We start from the raw sequence: 13,245 nt of genomic DNA, 5'->3' as shown, positions 1-13,245 counted from the left end.
GAAGCGGTGTCAGGAGACCGGAAGCGGAAGTGCGGGGCTCCATTGGTTGCCCCGGTGCTGGCATTTTTTTTTGTTCCCCCCACCTCTCCCTCCCCAAGTCCCCTCGTGATGCTTTCTCTGGATTTCTTAGACGATGTTCGGCGGATGAATAAGCGGCAGGTGCGCGCGGACGCCCGGAGGGGACGGGGTGCCGAGGGCCACGAGGGAGGAGGGAGGGAAAGAGGGAAGGGAGGGGGGAGGGAAGCGGAGCTGCAGCCCGGGAAGGGGGAGAAAAGGGAGGGGGAGGGGAGCCGCAGCCCCGATGGGGGGAGGGGTTGTGCAGCCTCGTAGGATCAAAGGCCTGAGGGGGTCGCCTTGGGGGGGGGAGGAGGATTAATTAATTTAAACCCCGCCTTTTCCCCTGACAGGGACCCAAGGCGGCTTGCAGATAAAACCAAGAAAAGCTAAGAACATAGGGGAGGCGGGGGGGGGGGGGAATAATTAAAAAAACAATTAAACATTAACAGAATCAAAACTAGACTTTGATATCCTTCCCTTCCTTAATGGCAGAACTTGGAGGCAGCAAGGAGCCACCTAATGATGGAAAAAACCTCACTGGCCGTAGATTTAGGACAGGCAGCATAGAGCCGTGGTTCTCAAACTTTGCTCACACCACACCAACTTTTTTATTCATTATAAATACAGTGGTACCTCGGGTTAAGTACTTACTTTGTTCCAGAGGTCCGTTCTTAACCTGAAACTGTTCTTAACCGGAAGCACCACTTTAGCTAATGGGGCCACCTGCTGCCACCGCGGCACAATTTCTGTTCTCATCCTGAAGCAAAGTTCTTAACCCGAGGTACTATTTTTGGGTTAGTGGAGTCTGTAACCTGAAGCGTATGTAACCCGAGGTACCCTGTACATTGGACAACACAGCTAGGATTGTCCTCGGTATCACATGGTGCTCTTGCTCTCATTTTGAAAAGATATCTGTGCACATTCTGCAAATAAAAAGAATTATTTTGATACAGTGGTACCTCGTGTTACGTACCGCCCCCCTTATGAATGCTGTGGGTTACGTGCTCCGCTAACCCAGAAGTAGATGCCCCTCATTGCGACCTTTGCCCCGGGATGTGAGCAGAACTCGCGCTCCGGCGGCGCGGCAGCAACAGGAGGCGCCATTGGAGAAAGTGCGCCTCATGTTATGGGCAGTTTCCTGTTACGAATGGACCCCCGGAACGGATTAAGTACGTAACACGGGGTACCACTATACTGTGCTAAACTACACTGAAATGTTTGAATGTTTCTTTGATTGCCCTTGAATCTTCCCACCACAACTATGAGAGCCACTGACATAGAGCATAGGAAGCTGGGAGTCAGGATTCTCATTGGTCCATCTAGCTCATTATTGTCAGTACTAACAGGCAATAAGTAGTTCTTTGAGGTCTTCAGGCAAGGAGCCTCCCCCAACCTGAAGATGCCATTGCAGATTGAATGTAGGACCTTGCGCATGCAAAGCAGGTCCTTTGCCTGTTGGATTGTGGCTTTCCCCCCTACGCAATGGGCCCTCTTCACATAGCACACGGAGCTTCCTTCTGCTAGGTTGACACCTGTATGTTTATCTAGCTCAGTGGTGTCTGATTTGACAAGCAATGGATTTCCAGAGTCTTTCAAAATGAGCTGCTCCCTGATCCTTTACGGTCTTGATTTGCAGTGAAATCCTTTTTATGATGGTGTGCACTGTCAATTAAAATTGCATGTTAGGGAGGGAGCGTACTTCAAGTCGTATGCCACTTGCTGTGTGCAAAGCAATTTTACTCAGAAGTCAGTCATGTCTAAGGTGGCAATCTTAGGAAACTTGATGTTACATGATGTGCCTCCCCTGGCTTACAGCCTGAGGCTAAACATCTTTATTTAGAAAGAAACCCCATTGATTTCAATACAGTATGTGCTTATAATTGGCCTTAGATGGCTTTGAAATGGGGTTTGGCATATATCTTCAACCTTTTCCAACCTTGAACTTACCTTTAACCAAGCATGAATTTGGGGACAGATTTCTTAATCTTTTACCAAATATTTGCATCATTGCATGGTGATAATGCTGTTGTGACCCACCTTGGATCAGACTTGCTCCCACTATGCTTAAAGGTTGGTTTGTCCAGGTAAAGGATGCTTTTTCTTTTTGCTTGGCTCAACTGGAGATTAAGAGCAAACAGATTGTAGATAAGGCTATTTGGAAGTAAGGCCTGCTGTGTTTAGTGGAGCTTGCTTCCATTTGCAAAGGATTGAAGCCATGTAATATGAACTCATGCTTGTTTATTTAGAAGTAAGTGCTATCAATTGAAAATAATTTACTTTCAAGTAAGTGTGGCTAAGATTGCAGCTTGAAGGTGTGGTGGGAAGGGGCGCTGTCATGCAACACTTGCATGAAGCAGTGTTCAGCTCCTGGACTCAAGGTGATTTGCTATCAGTAGATACAGGAAGAGTTGAGCTGTTAGCACAGAGCGCCTATAAAACCACCCAAAGCCCCAACATTCTGCTGCAAGATTGGAAGTCCATTAATTGGCCCCTGTGCAAAAACTAGCCTTCAGTATCCCCCAAGGAGACAGCAGAGCACTGAAGGGCAAGTGTGACTAACCTGTTTTGGGGCAAAGGGCCACAAAACCCGTGACTGACCCTCCAGGTCTGACGTGTGATTAGTGCAAATTGGGCATAGTCATTAAAATTCAGATCCAGTATGTTGACCTCCAGACAATATTGAGTCTCAGAATATTTAAAGCTGCCAATTTAAACCACTTTACTTGAACTGGGTTCCACTGTTTTAACAGTGCTTGAGAATTCAAATGTAATTGTATGTCCGGGCAAGCTGCTGGTTGCACTCCACTTACTCCCAAGTAGTGCTGTTGACAGTGATGGGACTTGCAGACGAAACAAGTTTGCCAACTACAGTTAGAGGAAGCAGGGTGGGCTTTTTGGAGCGGGGTTTCTCTTGAGAGAGATCTTTGTGCCTGTGTATCTTGGGCAGTGGGGTGGCTTTTGTGTTCTCAGTGCCTACCTCACCCTTGTCCCCTTCACCCCCTCCCAGCTGTATTACCAGGTGCTGAACTTTGGGATGATCGTTTCCTCAGCGCTGATGATCTGGAAGGGGCTGATGGTGGCAACGGGCAGTGAAAGCCCCATCGTGGTCGTGCTTAGGTAAAACTGTGCTGGGAATCTCTGGTTGCAGGGTGAGACCTCAAGGACTGCTGGAGCTCAGATAGCCTGGAATGGCTTGTCTGGGCTGGAGCATCTTCTGGGCATGGCCTCTGCCAACCAGCACAGACCCTTTCACCACTGCCATCTTGACAGAAGGGCCTAAGAAACCCAGAATAGCAAGAAACTGCTATTCAAACATCTGTAAAAAAGCAGGGTGCAAACCCTAAAATATTCAAAAGCCCACCACGTAGGGGGTGCGTTTCTTGGGTGACAGAGTGCAAAAAGGCCTGTCCTTTATTAAGTAAACTGTATTTTTCAAGATAGGCATTACACTTTTAATATAGGGAGGGAGAGATCGTTTGAAGAAGAGAGTAATTAGCCCTTGAGGGGAGGCATTCTAGGAATATGAACATATCTATTCATATGAAGTCAGCTCCTTGGGCTATCTAGTCCAGTGTTGTCTAGTTTAATGGACAGCAGACCACAAAGACTTCCAGTGTAATACTTTACTAGACATGCCTCCTGAGGCCCTTTTAATGGGATTGGGTTGGGCTTAAAATTGGGGCTACAGAGCAGAAAGAGACAGTAAAGCTATCCAGAGTTCTGAACTTGCATTTTGCTGTGAGGTAGGCCAGACCATCTCCACTGGTAGCCACTTGAGCTATGGGGTTTCTGATAGCTTGATTATAGTAGTAAAATAGTTGGGCTAATGCTGGCAGATCTTCATATACTCCAGGATAGATTCCCAGGGTTACCTAGGTCTTCTACAGCTGCCTTTGAAGCTGCTACTCTAATGGAGCCAGCAATGTGAATAATAAGTACTAAACTGTTACGTAAAAGGGAAAATATGGACCCACAGCTTGAGAAGAACCAAGATTCGTTTCTTGCTACCCACATACTAATGCGTATGAAATGAAAAGAAAGGCTGCCAAGAGATCAGTAGTCCAAGTCAGCTGGCAGGGAAGACTAAAAGGCACAATAAAGTGTGCAGCATCCTGGCTTCCTCAGTACAGACTGTCCTGAGAGAGCTGGTGGTGTATTTCTTTTCTGGCTCTTTTAGCTGCAAGGATAGAAGGCCTTGTGAATTTTTATCTCTCTGCCTTCTGCATGCAGTTGAGTCCACTTAATGGGTAACCTTCAGCCCTCCAGATGTTCTTGGCCTCCAGCTTCTGTGCAATGGCCAGGGATGGTGGGAGTCCTGGTCCAACAGTATCTGGACAGCACAGGTTCCCCATCCCTTCTTTAAACATTAACAGCCATGCCGTGAGATGGACTCATGGAAAAGAGTGTAACATGTCGAGGACTCCTGTAGAGCTCATTACTTCTTGGAAAAGTTCCCATTGTCAGGTGTGGCAGTACAGTAAAGGAGCTTCAGATGGGCTGGTTTTTATAAACAGGCAACTCCCCATTTGCGCAGGGGTTGCGTTCTGGGTCATAGCACGATTGTGTGAAATAGCTTCTTCTTAGTGGAACACCGATGGAAAAGCCTTTATACACCTTGTTCTGCCCCCTTTTTGTGACATTTTAGGGTCACTTCCTGGTTCAACATGATGCACGCTTGTGCGGTTGCGCACATATTGGACACACCTAAAACATTTGCTGCCTGTACTTACGATAATATGTCTATACCAGCTTTCTTTGTGATGCAGACACAAGACACATAACAACAAACAAAATGAAACAATACCCTAACAATAAAACTGATTAAAATATAAACAAAGTCCTTAAAGATGGAACCAATCCTAAAACGCTTTAATTAAAAAAACCACACACACTGAAAAGGAGCAGTCTTAGGATACCAAATATACCCATCTGAGATTGTTGTTCCACAGTATGGGGCCACTACTGAGAAGGCCATCTCTTGTGTTTCTATGAGCCAAACCTCCATCAATGGTGGGACTATAAGAAGGGCTTCAGATGCTGTGCAATTTTCTCTAAAATGTTTATACAGGAAGAAGCAGCTCTGAAGAAAACCCTGGTCTTAGACAGTAGGCCGATGTTCCCCAGTTTGGGGCCATTCAGATGTAGTTGTTTTCTGTAAGGGATGATGGGAGCTGTAGACCCAACAACATCTGGAGGGCCCCAGGTTGATGAAGATTGCAATAGCCAAATAATATTCCAAAGCTTTATCCCTAAGCTTACATCCCATATGGCTAATGGCTTGCACTATCTGCAGATCTTCTGCCAGAGCTTGAAATGAGACACCAGGAGACTCCCTCTTTGTCTTTGCTTTCCTTGTCAGAATGTCAGTATTTCCTGGCAACTGGAGGCATAACATACAGATGCACAATGCTTACAAAGTTCAGCATCTCTGCCTGCACTAGATCAATTATTGTAAAATTTGAAAGGTTAAGGATTTTGAATCACTTTGCCATTTCCCAGACATAAGTAATGACCTAGCAGTGCCTGGGATAAAATAATGCTGGTGATGGAGAGAATCAATAACAGCCCCTTACTGCAGCACATGAGGAATTAGATTCCCGGGAGTTTTCATTTGCATGCACATGAAGATTCCCGCTGTATTTCATTCTTAAAGTGATAGCTGGTATAGTTTAGTCCATTCTAGCAGTCCTGTAGCCCTTCAAAACCACCCTGGGTGATGATATCTCAGGACACAAACGCTGTGCTCATTAACCGATGGCTTTGTCTTCCAGCGGCAGTATGGAGCCTGCATTTCACAGAGGAGATCTCCTGTTCTTAACCAATCGTATCGAGGAGCCAATCAGAGTGGGCGAAATCGTGGTCTTTAGGATAGAAGGAAGGGAAATTCCAATAGTGCATCGGGTTTTGAAAATTCATGAAAAGTACGTGTGCCTTTCTGGATGGCGGTCACTGCAAAAGTCTGTTGAAATGTCGCTTTATGCTGGAATCGTTTTCCAGACAGCGGCTGCGTTCAGATGTCACATTACCATGGTTTAGAGGATAGAGAACAAGTTCTGTGCTTGTGCAATCCCTTCTCTTCTATGCTCAGTTTCATTTGTTACTTTGTGGTTTGAACAAACTGCAGCCTGCTATCGCATCTAAACCATCAAGCTGGCTTGAGCAAACCCTCTGAACCAGGAGTGCAGTCATGATTTGATCCTCATTTTGAAATTGGTTACTGATTCAGATCAGCAAATTAGTTTGGCTAAACCTGGAGTAGTTTTATTAAGTCCAGTGATTGAAGAGAAGAGGAAGCTTCTTCCTGATCCTTTAAAGATCACAAGATAAGGGTGTGTGATGTCTGAAAGTGTTTGGCTGCCTTGGAAATAACACAGGAAATAGCATTCTGTCCTTGGCTTAGTGGGGGTATTTGCAGTTCTGGAATAGCTGTGGAATCTAAACCATGGCTATTTTATGCTTCGTCACAGTTTATTGGATGAATGCTACTGTTCCGGTCCCCCTGTTGTCGTCGTCCGCTGAGTTTATTAGACTGTTTTATTCTTTTAACCCATCTTGCATCCTATGTTTATAAGAAGGCCTCTCACATCTATTCTCATAAAAGTATATATGCAGTGAGCAAATAAATTGTCTGTCTTTTTGATAGGAACTACTTTTAATGTGATCCCCTCCCCAGTTGCTTGATTCGATAACATTTTCACTGTCCTTTAGCTTTGCAACATCCCTTAAAACCTGTAGTCTGGTGGACCTGACAGAGTATCCCAATTGTGTGTGTGTGTGTGTGTGTGTGTGTGTTTGTGCAGGAGTGCATGCAACATGGCTGTCTAAGACTGAAGGTGCATAATTTATATTCTAGTTGCTTTGGGGTGTCTCATGGGAAGTGACTAATAAACAGAATGAAAATCAATAATGATAATTTTGTAGAATCTCTCCCAGAATTGCATCCCATTCATTTTCTCTCTCTGGGACAGGCATGTTTGGTTACATTTTCGACGTTTGCACACATCTGTAACCCTGTTGTGCAATGGCATCCTGTCCAGAGGAATGAGAGGCACACCAGGTTTTTTTTTTAATTAAAAAAAGTTGCTGGATTCTGCCTTGGTTGTCCTTCAGCAGCTCCTAACTCTGGTTTTTCCTCCCTAAGACAAAACGGAGACATCAAGTTCTTGACGAAGGGTGACAATAATGCTGTTGATGACAGAGGCTTGTACAAGCAAGGCCAGCACTGGCTGGAGAAGAAAGACGTGGTGGGGCGAGCAAGAGGGTAAGCTATGAGCCAGCAGGGGACGATGTGTAGCATACCTTGCATGTTCAATTTCCAGTGAAGCTGTCAGTCTTTACCTCACATTTCTTAACATTCCTCTTTGTTAAAAGTAAAAATAAACAGCACCAGAAGGGGAGGGGCTGGGGTAGAAGTTCTCCCTCAATGTGCTAACTTTTGACTTGCAGAATTTGCGGAGAGCAAGCATGCAAATGTTGCATTCCCCCACCTGCTCTCTGAAATGGTACCATTTCAGGAGTCGGCCATCTTGTTTTTCCTCCATGTGGCCAAAGCCTTGTCCTATCTATCGAATGCATCTTCAGAACCAACAGTCAACCCAATGTGTGTCTAACAGTGGCATAACCTCTTTCTTTTTAGATTTGTGCCATACATTGGAATAGTGACCATCCTTATGAACGATTACCCAAAATTTAAGGTATGATCTTCCACTCAGTTCATCTGCTGGAGAAATTATCTCCTCCCTTAGGCAGGAAGCTTTTATGTAGAAAAATTGTTAGCAGGATCTCTGCAGTTCTTCCCACTTGTGCAACAGAATTCCTTCCTCTCCTCCCCCTGTATATCCCCTAAATTGGCTCTGAGGGTTCCCCCAACCCTGTGGAGCTGGGGCGGGTGGGCGCATGGGGAGAGGAAAAGGGACAGGAAGTTCCATTGTGCAAGATGAGTGAGTCAGATACTGTCCCATCTAGAGATCCTGAGCCCCTTTTAAACAGATCAGACGGTGTGCTTTTATTTTATTTTTAATTTTTATCGGAATTTTATTTACAACATAACACAAACCCCCCACCCCACCCCCAATACACAAATCCACCCTAATTAAACGTGAACATAACAAAAATACAGAAGCTTTTCTACTAGGGATAACAGACACGGGTATAGCAAGAGAAGATCAGAAAATATTCCTCTATGCCACAGGAGTGGCAGGGATCCTAAATGCTAAAAACTGGAAAAAAGTGTTGGCTATTTGCAGTATAGTAGCGCAGAGAGCTTGCTGGGGAGACCATGCATTAAAAAGGGACTCAAAAAATAACTTAAACAAGCTTTTAATTACAAAAACAAAAACTCCATTTACACTAAATACATCAACAAACAAACATGACCCAACCACCAACCCATCCCCCAGGGTAATGGGAGAGCTAGGTGCTGCCCCTTATATACTACACCCAATTGCTGACACAACAATGATGAACCTTTACATTTAAAGAAACCATTCAACAAAAAGAAGCTGTGCCAACAAAAAAGGAATGGCAAGATAAACTGTTAGAGTATATTGAACTGGCTAGATTAGCAGAGGCAATTCGAGATCACACTAGACAAGAGTTTCAAAAGCATGGGGGGAAAGCATGGGGAAAATGCAGAGAATACTTCACAAAACAGTGCCTTAAAATACATACCTGTACTTGTTTCAGTTAATGTCTGCAGGAGACTTTGTGGATATTTATGTTATAAATGGAGAAATCTTAATAATTATTCATAAAAGAAACCGTTTATAAGAAGTAAATAAGGAGGCCAGATGCAGGATAAAGGAAGTCTTTTATTTGGTTGTTTGTATTGTTGTATGTTATGCTCACTGTATGTTATGTTCAGATCAGACAATGTGAATCTGCTTCTAATTATGTGATCACAGTGTTTGAGCATCCTCTCCGCCACCCCCTTTGCAGAGCTTGGAGCTTTGCTTAACTCTTTGGGCACGGAGTGGGGGTGAGGAAAGGCCAGAATACTTAAGGTGGGGAGGCATTGATGAGGACTTAGCATGATAGGGAAAGCCAAGGAATTGCAGCCCATCCCACACTAAGACTTGTTCTGACTTCCAAACGGATAAAGAAACTCTACATATTCTAGACGTTTTCCATTGCATCTCTTCAGGCTTGCTCCTCAAGGAGGTGAGGTGATAACCCTGTGCCTGGGATGTCCCACTTCAGATTGGGGGGTGTGTGTTACATGATTAATCCCTCCAATAAAAAATAAATCCCTGAACATAAAAAAACTAGCACAGTCAGGGTGAAGGCTAAGCTAGAACCATTTCTCCTTTGACATCTAGCGTTTTGTGGAGAGAGAGAGAGGAGCAGGGGTGGGTTTGGTCCCATCACGTAAACCCCACCTGCAGTCTGAAGGTGGTGGTATGGTCCACTGTCCAGGTATTAGTTTGCCACCTTGATGAGCATTATTATTATTATTATTATTATTATTCCACTCTATACCCACAGGTCTCAGGGGGTTCACAGGATAAAATCACAATATAAAAAACGAAATTACATAATCAAAATAAAAACAATATCCCCCCGGAAAAAAACCAACCCACATTTTTAAAGGCATTACAGTTAGGTTTTTTGTCTTGGTTTTGTTATGCTGGGATGTTGTGATTCTATGATATCTTGAAAGCCTGTCTTCCATTCTATTCTACAAATCACAATTGTGCATTCTTATACCTAAGCTGTAAGTGTGTTTGACAGCTCAAATCCTTTTTGTCTTTCCCCCCCACAGTACACTGTCCTCTTTCTACTGGGCTTGTTTGTGCTGGTGCATCGAGAGTAGCCTGCCACCCAGGGAGGCCAGCTGGAGATGCCATTTGCTCTTGAGTAGACAGTGAGGTGTGATGTATGTACATTTCACTGCTTCTTAACCAAGTTCGGTTTGGCTTTTGTTTTTGTTTTTCAACAGCCGTGTAACAGGAGAGTCGATCCCAGTATTTTGAACAGTTTGTCACATTTTAGCATTTTTGTACATCAGTGAATTTTTATATTAAAAGATTTAAGCCAAAGCATCTTGTCTTTCTGTGAGCTTATGAGTTCTCTCTTCCCTCTTGCTTGGTCACATTAAGTTAGACGGGAGCAGGGCTTTGGCGACCAGCTTAAGGGCACCACAAGTGGATGAATCCATGGGGCAAGCAGGCTGTATCCAGATCTGAATGAAACATCGTGAGGCACCCATAATCCCTATCATACCTTCTGATTTTAAAACTGTAAAAGTGTAGCAGCTTCTAAGGTCTCCTTTGAGAACTACAGGTAACAGCATCATGTACTTGACTTGGCATTTGAATAGCCATGCTTGTTTTACCTGGCACAATACAATTCTCCTCCGCCACCACCACCTTTCCTTGCGTGAAAGGCTCCAATTTTTGTGGCGGATTTTTTTTATATGTTTGCAATAACTCCCATTGGGACAACGCAGTCCCTGCTTTGTTGTTGTGGAACATTATTTGACACAGCATGCAAAAGCCAGCTGCAGTAGGAACATAAGAAGCTGAAGCACTGGCAATCTAGCTCAGTCCTGTCTCCATTCACTGCCAGCAACTCTCCAGAATTTCAGGTGGGGTTTTTCCCCCAGCCCTACCGGGAGATGCTAGAAATTAAACCTAGAGCCTTCTGCATGGAAAGCAGACGCTCTGCCACTGATCCATGAGGCATCATTAAGACAACTAGGAAATTGTTTTAAAATCTGTGCCCTGCCCCTCCCACAAGAAAGCTTCAGGATACAGTGGTACCTCGGGTTACATACGCCTCGGGTTACATACGCTTCAGGTTACAGACTCCGCTAACCCAGAAATAATACCTCAGGTTAAGAACTTTGCTTCAGGATGAGAATAGAAATCATGCGGCGGTGGTGGCGCAGCAGCAGTGGGAGGCCCCATTAGCTAAAGTGGTGCTTCAGGTTAAGAACAGTTTCAGGTTAAGAACGGACCTCCGGAACGAATTAAGTACATAACCAGAGGTACCACTGTACAGTCATACCTCGGGTTAAAGTTGCTTCAGGTAGAGTGTTTTCGGGTTGCGCTCCGCGGCGACCTGGAAGTAACGGAACACGTTACTTCTGGGTTTCGCCACATGCGCAGATGCTCAAAATGACGTCACGCGCATGCGCAGAAGTGGCGTATCGTGACATGTGCAGATGCAGGTTGCATTCTCTTCAGGATGCGAACAGGGCTCCGGAACGGATCCTGTTGGCATCCAGAGGTACCACTGTACTTGCACAGGACACAGTGAGATGTGCATGGGCAATGGTGTACAGCCTATCAAGAAGAGGTACTGAGTTCTACCACAAAAGTCAGATAAAGACAACATGGGACTCTTCATAGAAGGACCTGGTTGACACCTGCAGCAGAATAAGATGGGAGAATCTGGAGGTGCAAAGTGGGCCATACCACTTCAGATTGGGGGTGTCATTTGTGAATGCTTCCCCCTTGTGTAAAAACAAAAAAATAAGGTAACCAGACAGAAAACTGGGGAAGAAACTTCTAACCCAGCTCATGCTTAGCTTTCTATTTGCAGGGAAATGTTTAAGCAGGGCTTTTGTTCTTTAAAGAGCAGAACAGAGTACTTTGGACTCCGCTGCTTCATTGCTGCAGGGATCTGTTGGGCGTGTAGAGCAGTTCAAGTATATTGCCATCACCAATGGCAATATACTGGTGGGTGTGCAGAAAGGGCCTTAAAAGTGTGCCAGACCTTTTGGTAGAAGCAAGAAAGTCATGTCCCTGCGCAAGGATCTTGCATTCTAAAGCCGGACAAGTCTCGACATAGCAGAGGAAATGCAAAGGTGAGGGGAAACACAAAGGAACATGAGCAAATGTAACTTCACAGACTTGGGGACAAAGATGGGTTAAGCACAGCCTCTGGCGTACCTCTTTGGGGAAGGAGCCATAGCTTGGTGGTAGAATGTATGCTTTGCCTGCAGAAATTCCTAGGTTCAATCCCCGGTATTTTCAGTTTAAAAAATCATCTGGTATCAAGTGAAGAGAGAGAATGCACTGTCTGAAACTCTGGAGAGCTACCTCCAGATACAGAGGAACAGGCAGTGATTGGTTAGATCAGGGATGGAGGGACATGTTGGATTCCAACTCGACATCAACCTCATCTGGAATGGTCAGGCATGGGGGGTTGTAGTCCGCACCTGCAGGGTCAAAGGTTGCCCATATCCCTGGCCTAGATGGACAAGGAGCCTGACCTGGTACAAAACAATCTTCGGTGTTTCTAAAGCTGGGTTCTGAGACAGGACTTCAAGGAAAAGAGACGGACCCCTTGCATTCTGGAGCCTTCACTGTGCGCTACCCAGAGACTTGCTTCTCTGCGTTCTAAAGATGTGGAGGATCCCTTTCCCCCCACAGTTTCATTGATGCTGTGCTTGCATGGCAAGCTTGGGGGTGCAGAGAAGTCAGCACACAGCATGTCTGTCCCAAGCAGGGCTGCTTGTCAATTTCCATGGCATGCCGCAGTACGGAAGCCAGGTGACCAGAGGGAAGGTAGCATTGCCTTCCGTGCTACGTACACGTGATCTCTAAATGCTGTGATTTTATGCACCGAGTCGCTTTTCTCTTTGTAGCTCCCCAGTAAGAGCAGAGGGCACTTTCTCATTAGTAACTTGACTCCTGCCCCAACAGCATCACACCTCCTTTAGAAAAGGTCACCAAAGACGTGTGTGTGCCTTAGCACAATCGCATCCTCATAGCCGTGACGGCGCCACCTCCTCTGGCAGTTTCTAACATGCTGGCTTGTCGCTTGCGTGCGCATCACCAGCTAATGTGCTAATATTCCCACATCTGTCACTTTGCAGTGAATCTGGAATCCAGCCTGGCTTCAGGTTGAAACCCTTGGCGGAGTGGTATCTTTAATCTCTCCTCAGGGGTAGGGAACCTTTGGCGGCACTTCAGATGCTGCTGAACTACAACTCCCATCATCCCTGGCCATTCCCCAAGCTGGCTGGGGCTGATGGGAGTTGTGGTTTGGCAGCACCTTTTCGGGCCAAACATTCCCTACCCCTGCCTTAGGTGGTACAATTTGGAAGCAGAAAGAACGCCAGTGTGGTCCAGCAGTTAGGAGCAGTGAAGTTCAAATAACTGCTCACTGGGTCACAAAATTGGCACTTGATCAACATCGCAGCCTAACTTGCTTCATAGGCTTGCTGGGAAGATAAAATGA

The 13,245-nt window shown here is 45.4% G+C and overlaps 1 protein-coding gene across 2 annotated transcripts; it reads left to right on the top strand.

Annotated features, from left to right (window-relative positions):
* On the top strand, positions 1-10,094 carry SEC11A (SEC11 homolog A, signal peptidase complex subunit). 2 transcript variants are annotated; one of them, XR_014504842.1, is made up of 6 exons: positions 1-159; positions 3,065-3,174; positions 5,829-5,978; positions 7,199-7,318; positions 7,694-8,286; positions 8,556-9,302. XR_014504842.1 is itself a non-coding variant. In XM_083413223.1 (6 exons), the coding sequence occupies exons 1-6, from the start codon at positions 109-111 to the stop codon at positions 9,866-9,868; spliced, it is 540 nt and encodes a 179-aa protein (XP_083269349.1). In that variant the 5' UTR covers positions 1-108; the 3' UTR covers positions 9,869-10,094. The 2 variants fall into 2 exon arrangements, 1 of the variants encoding a protein (XP_083269349.1); XM_083413223.1 differs by lacking the exon at positions 8,556-9,302 and adding an exon at positions 9,818-10,094 and having other exon boundaries at positions 7,694-7,751.
* Positions 10,095-13,245: the final 3,151 nt, after the last annotated feature.

Source organism: Podarcis tiliguerta, assembly GCF_965153285.1.
Source record: "Podarcis tiliguerta genome assembly, chromosome: 14".
NCBI lineage: Eukaryota > Metazoa > Chordata > Lepidosauria > Squamata > Lacertidae > Podarcis > Podarcis tiliguerta.
Note: the sequence above shows the minus strand (reverse complement) of the source record. Positions and strands in the feature narration are given on the sequence as shown.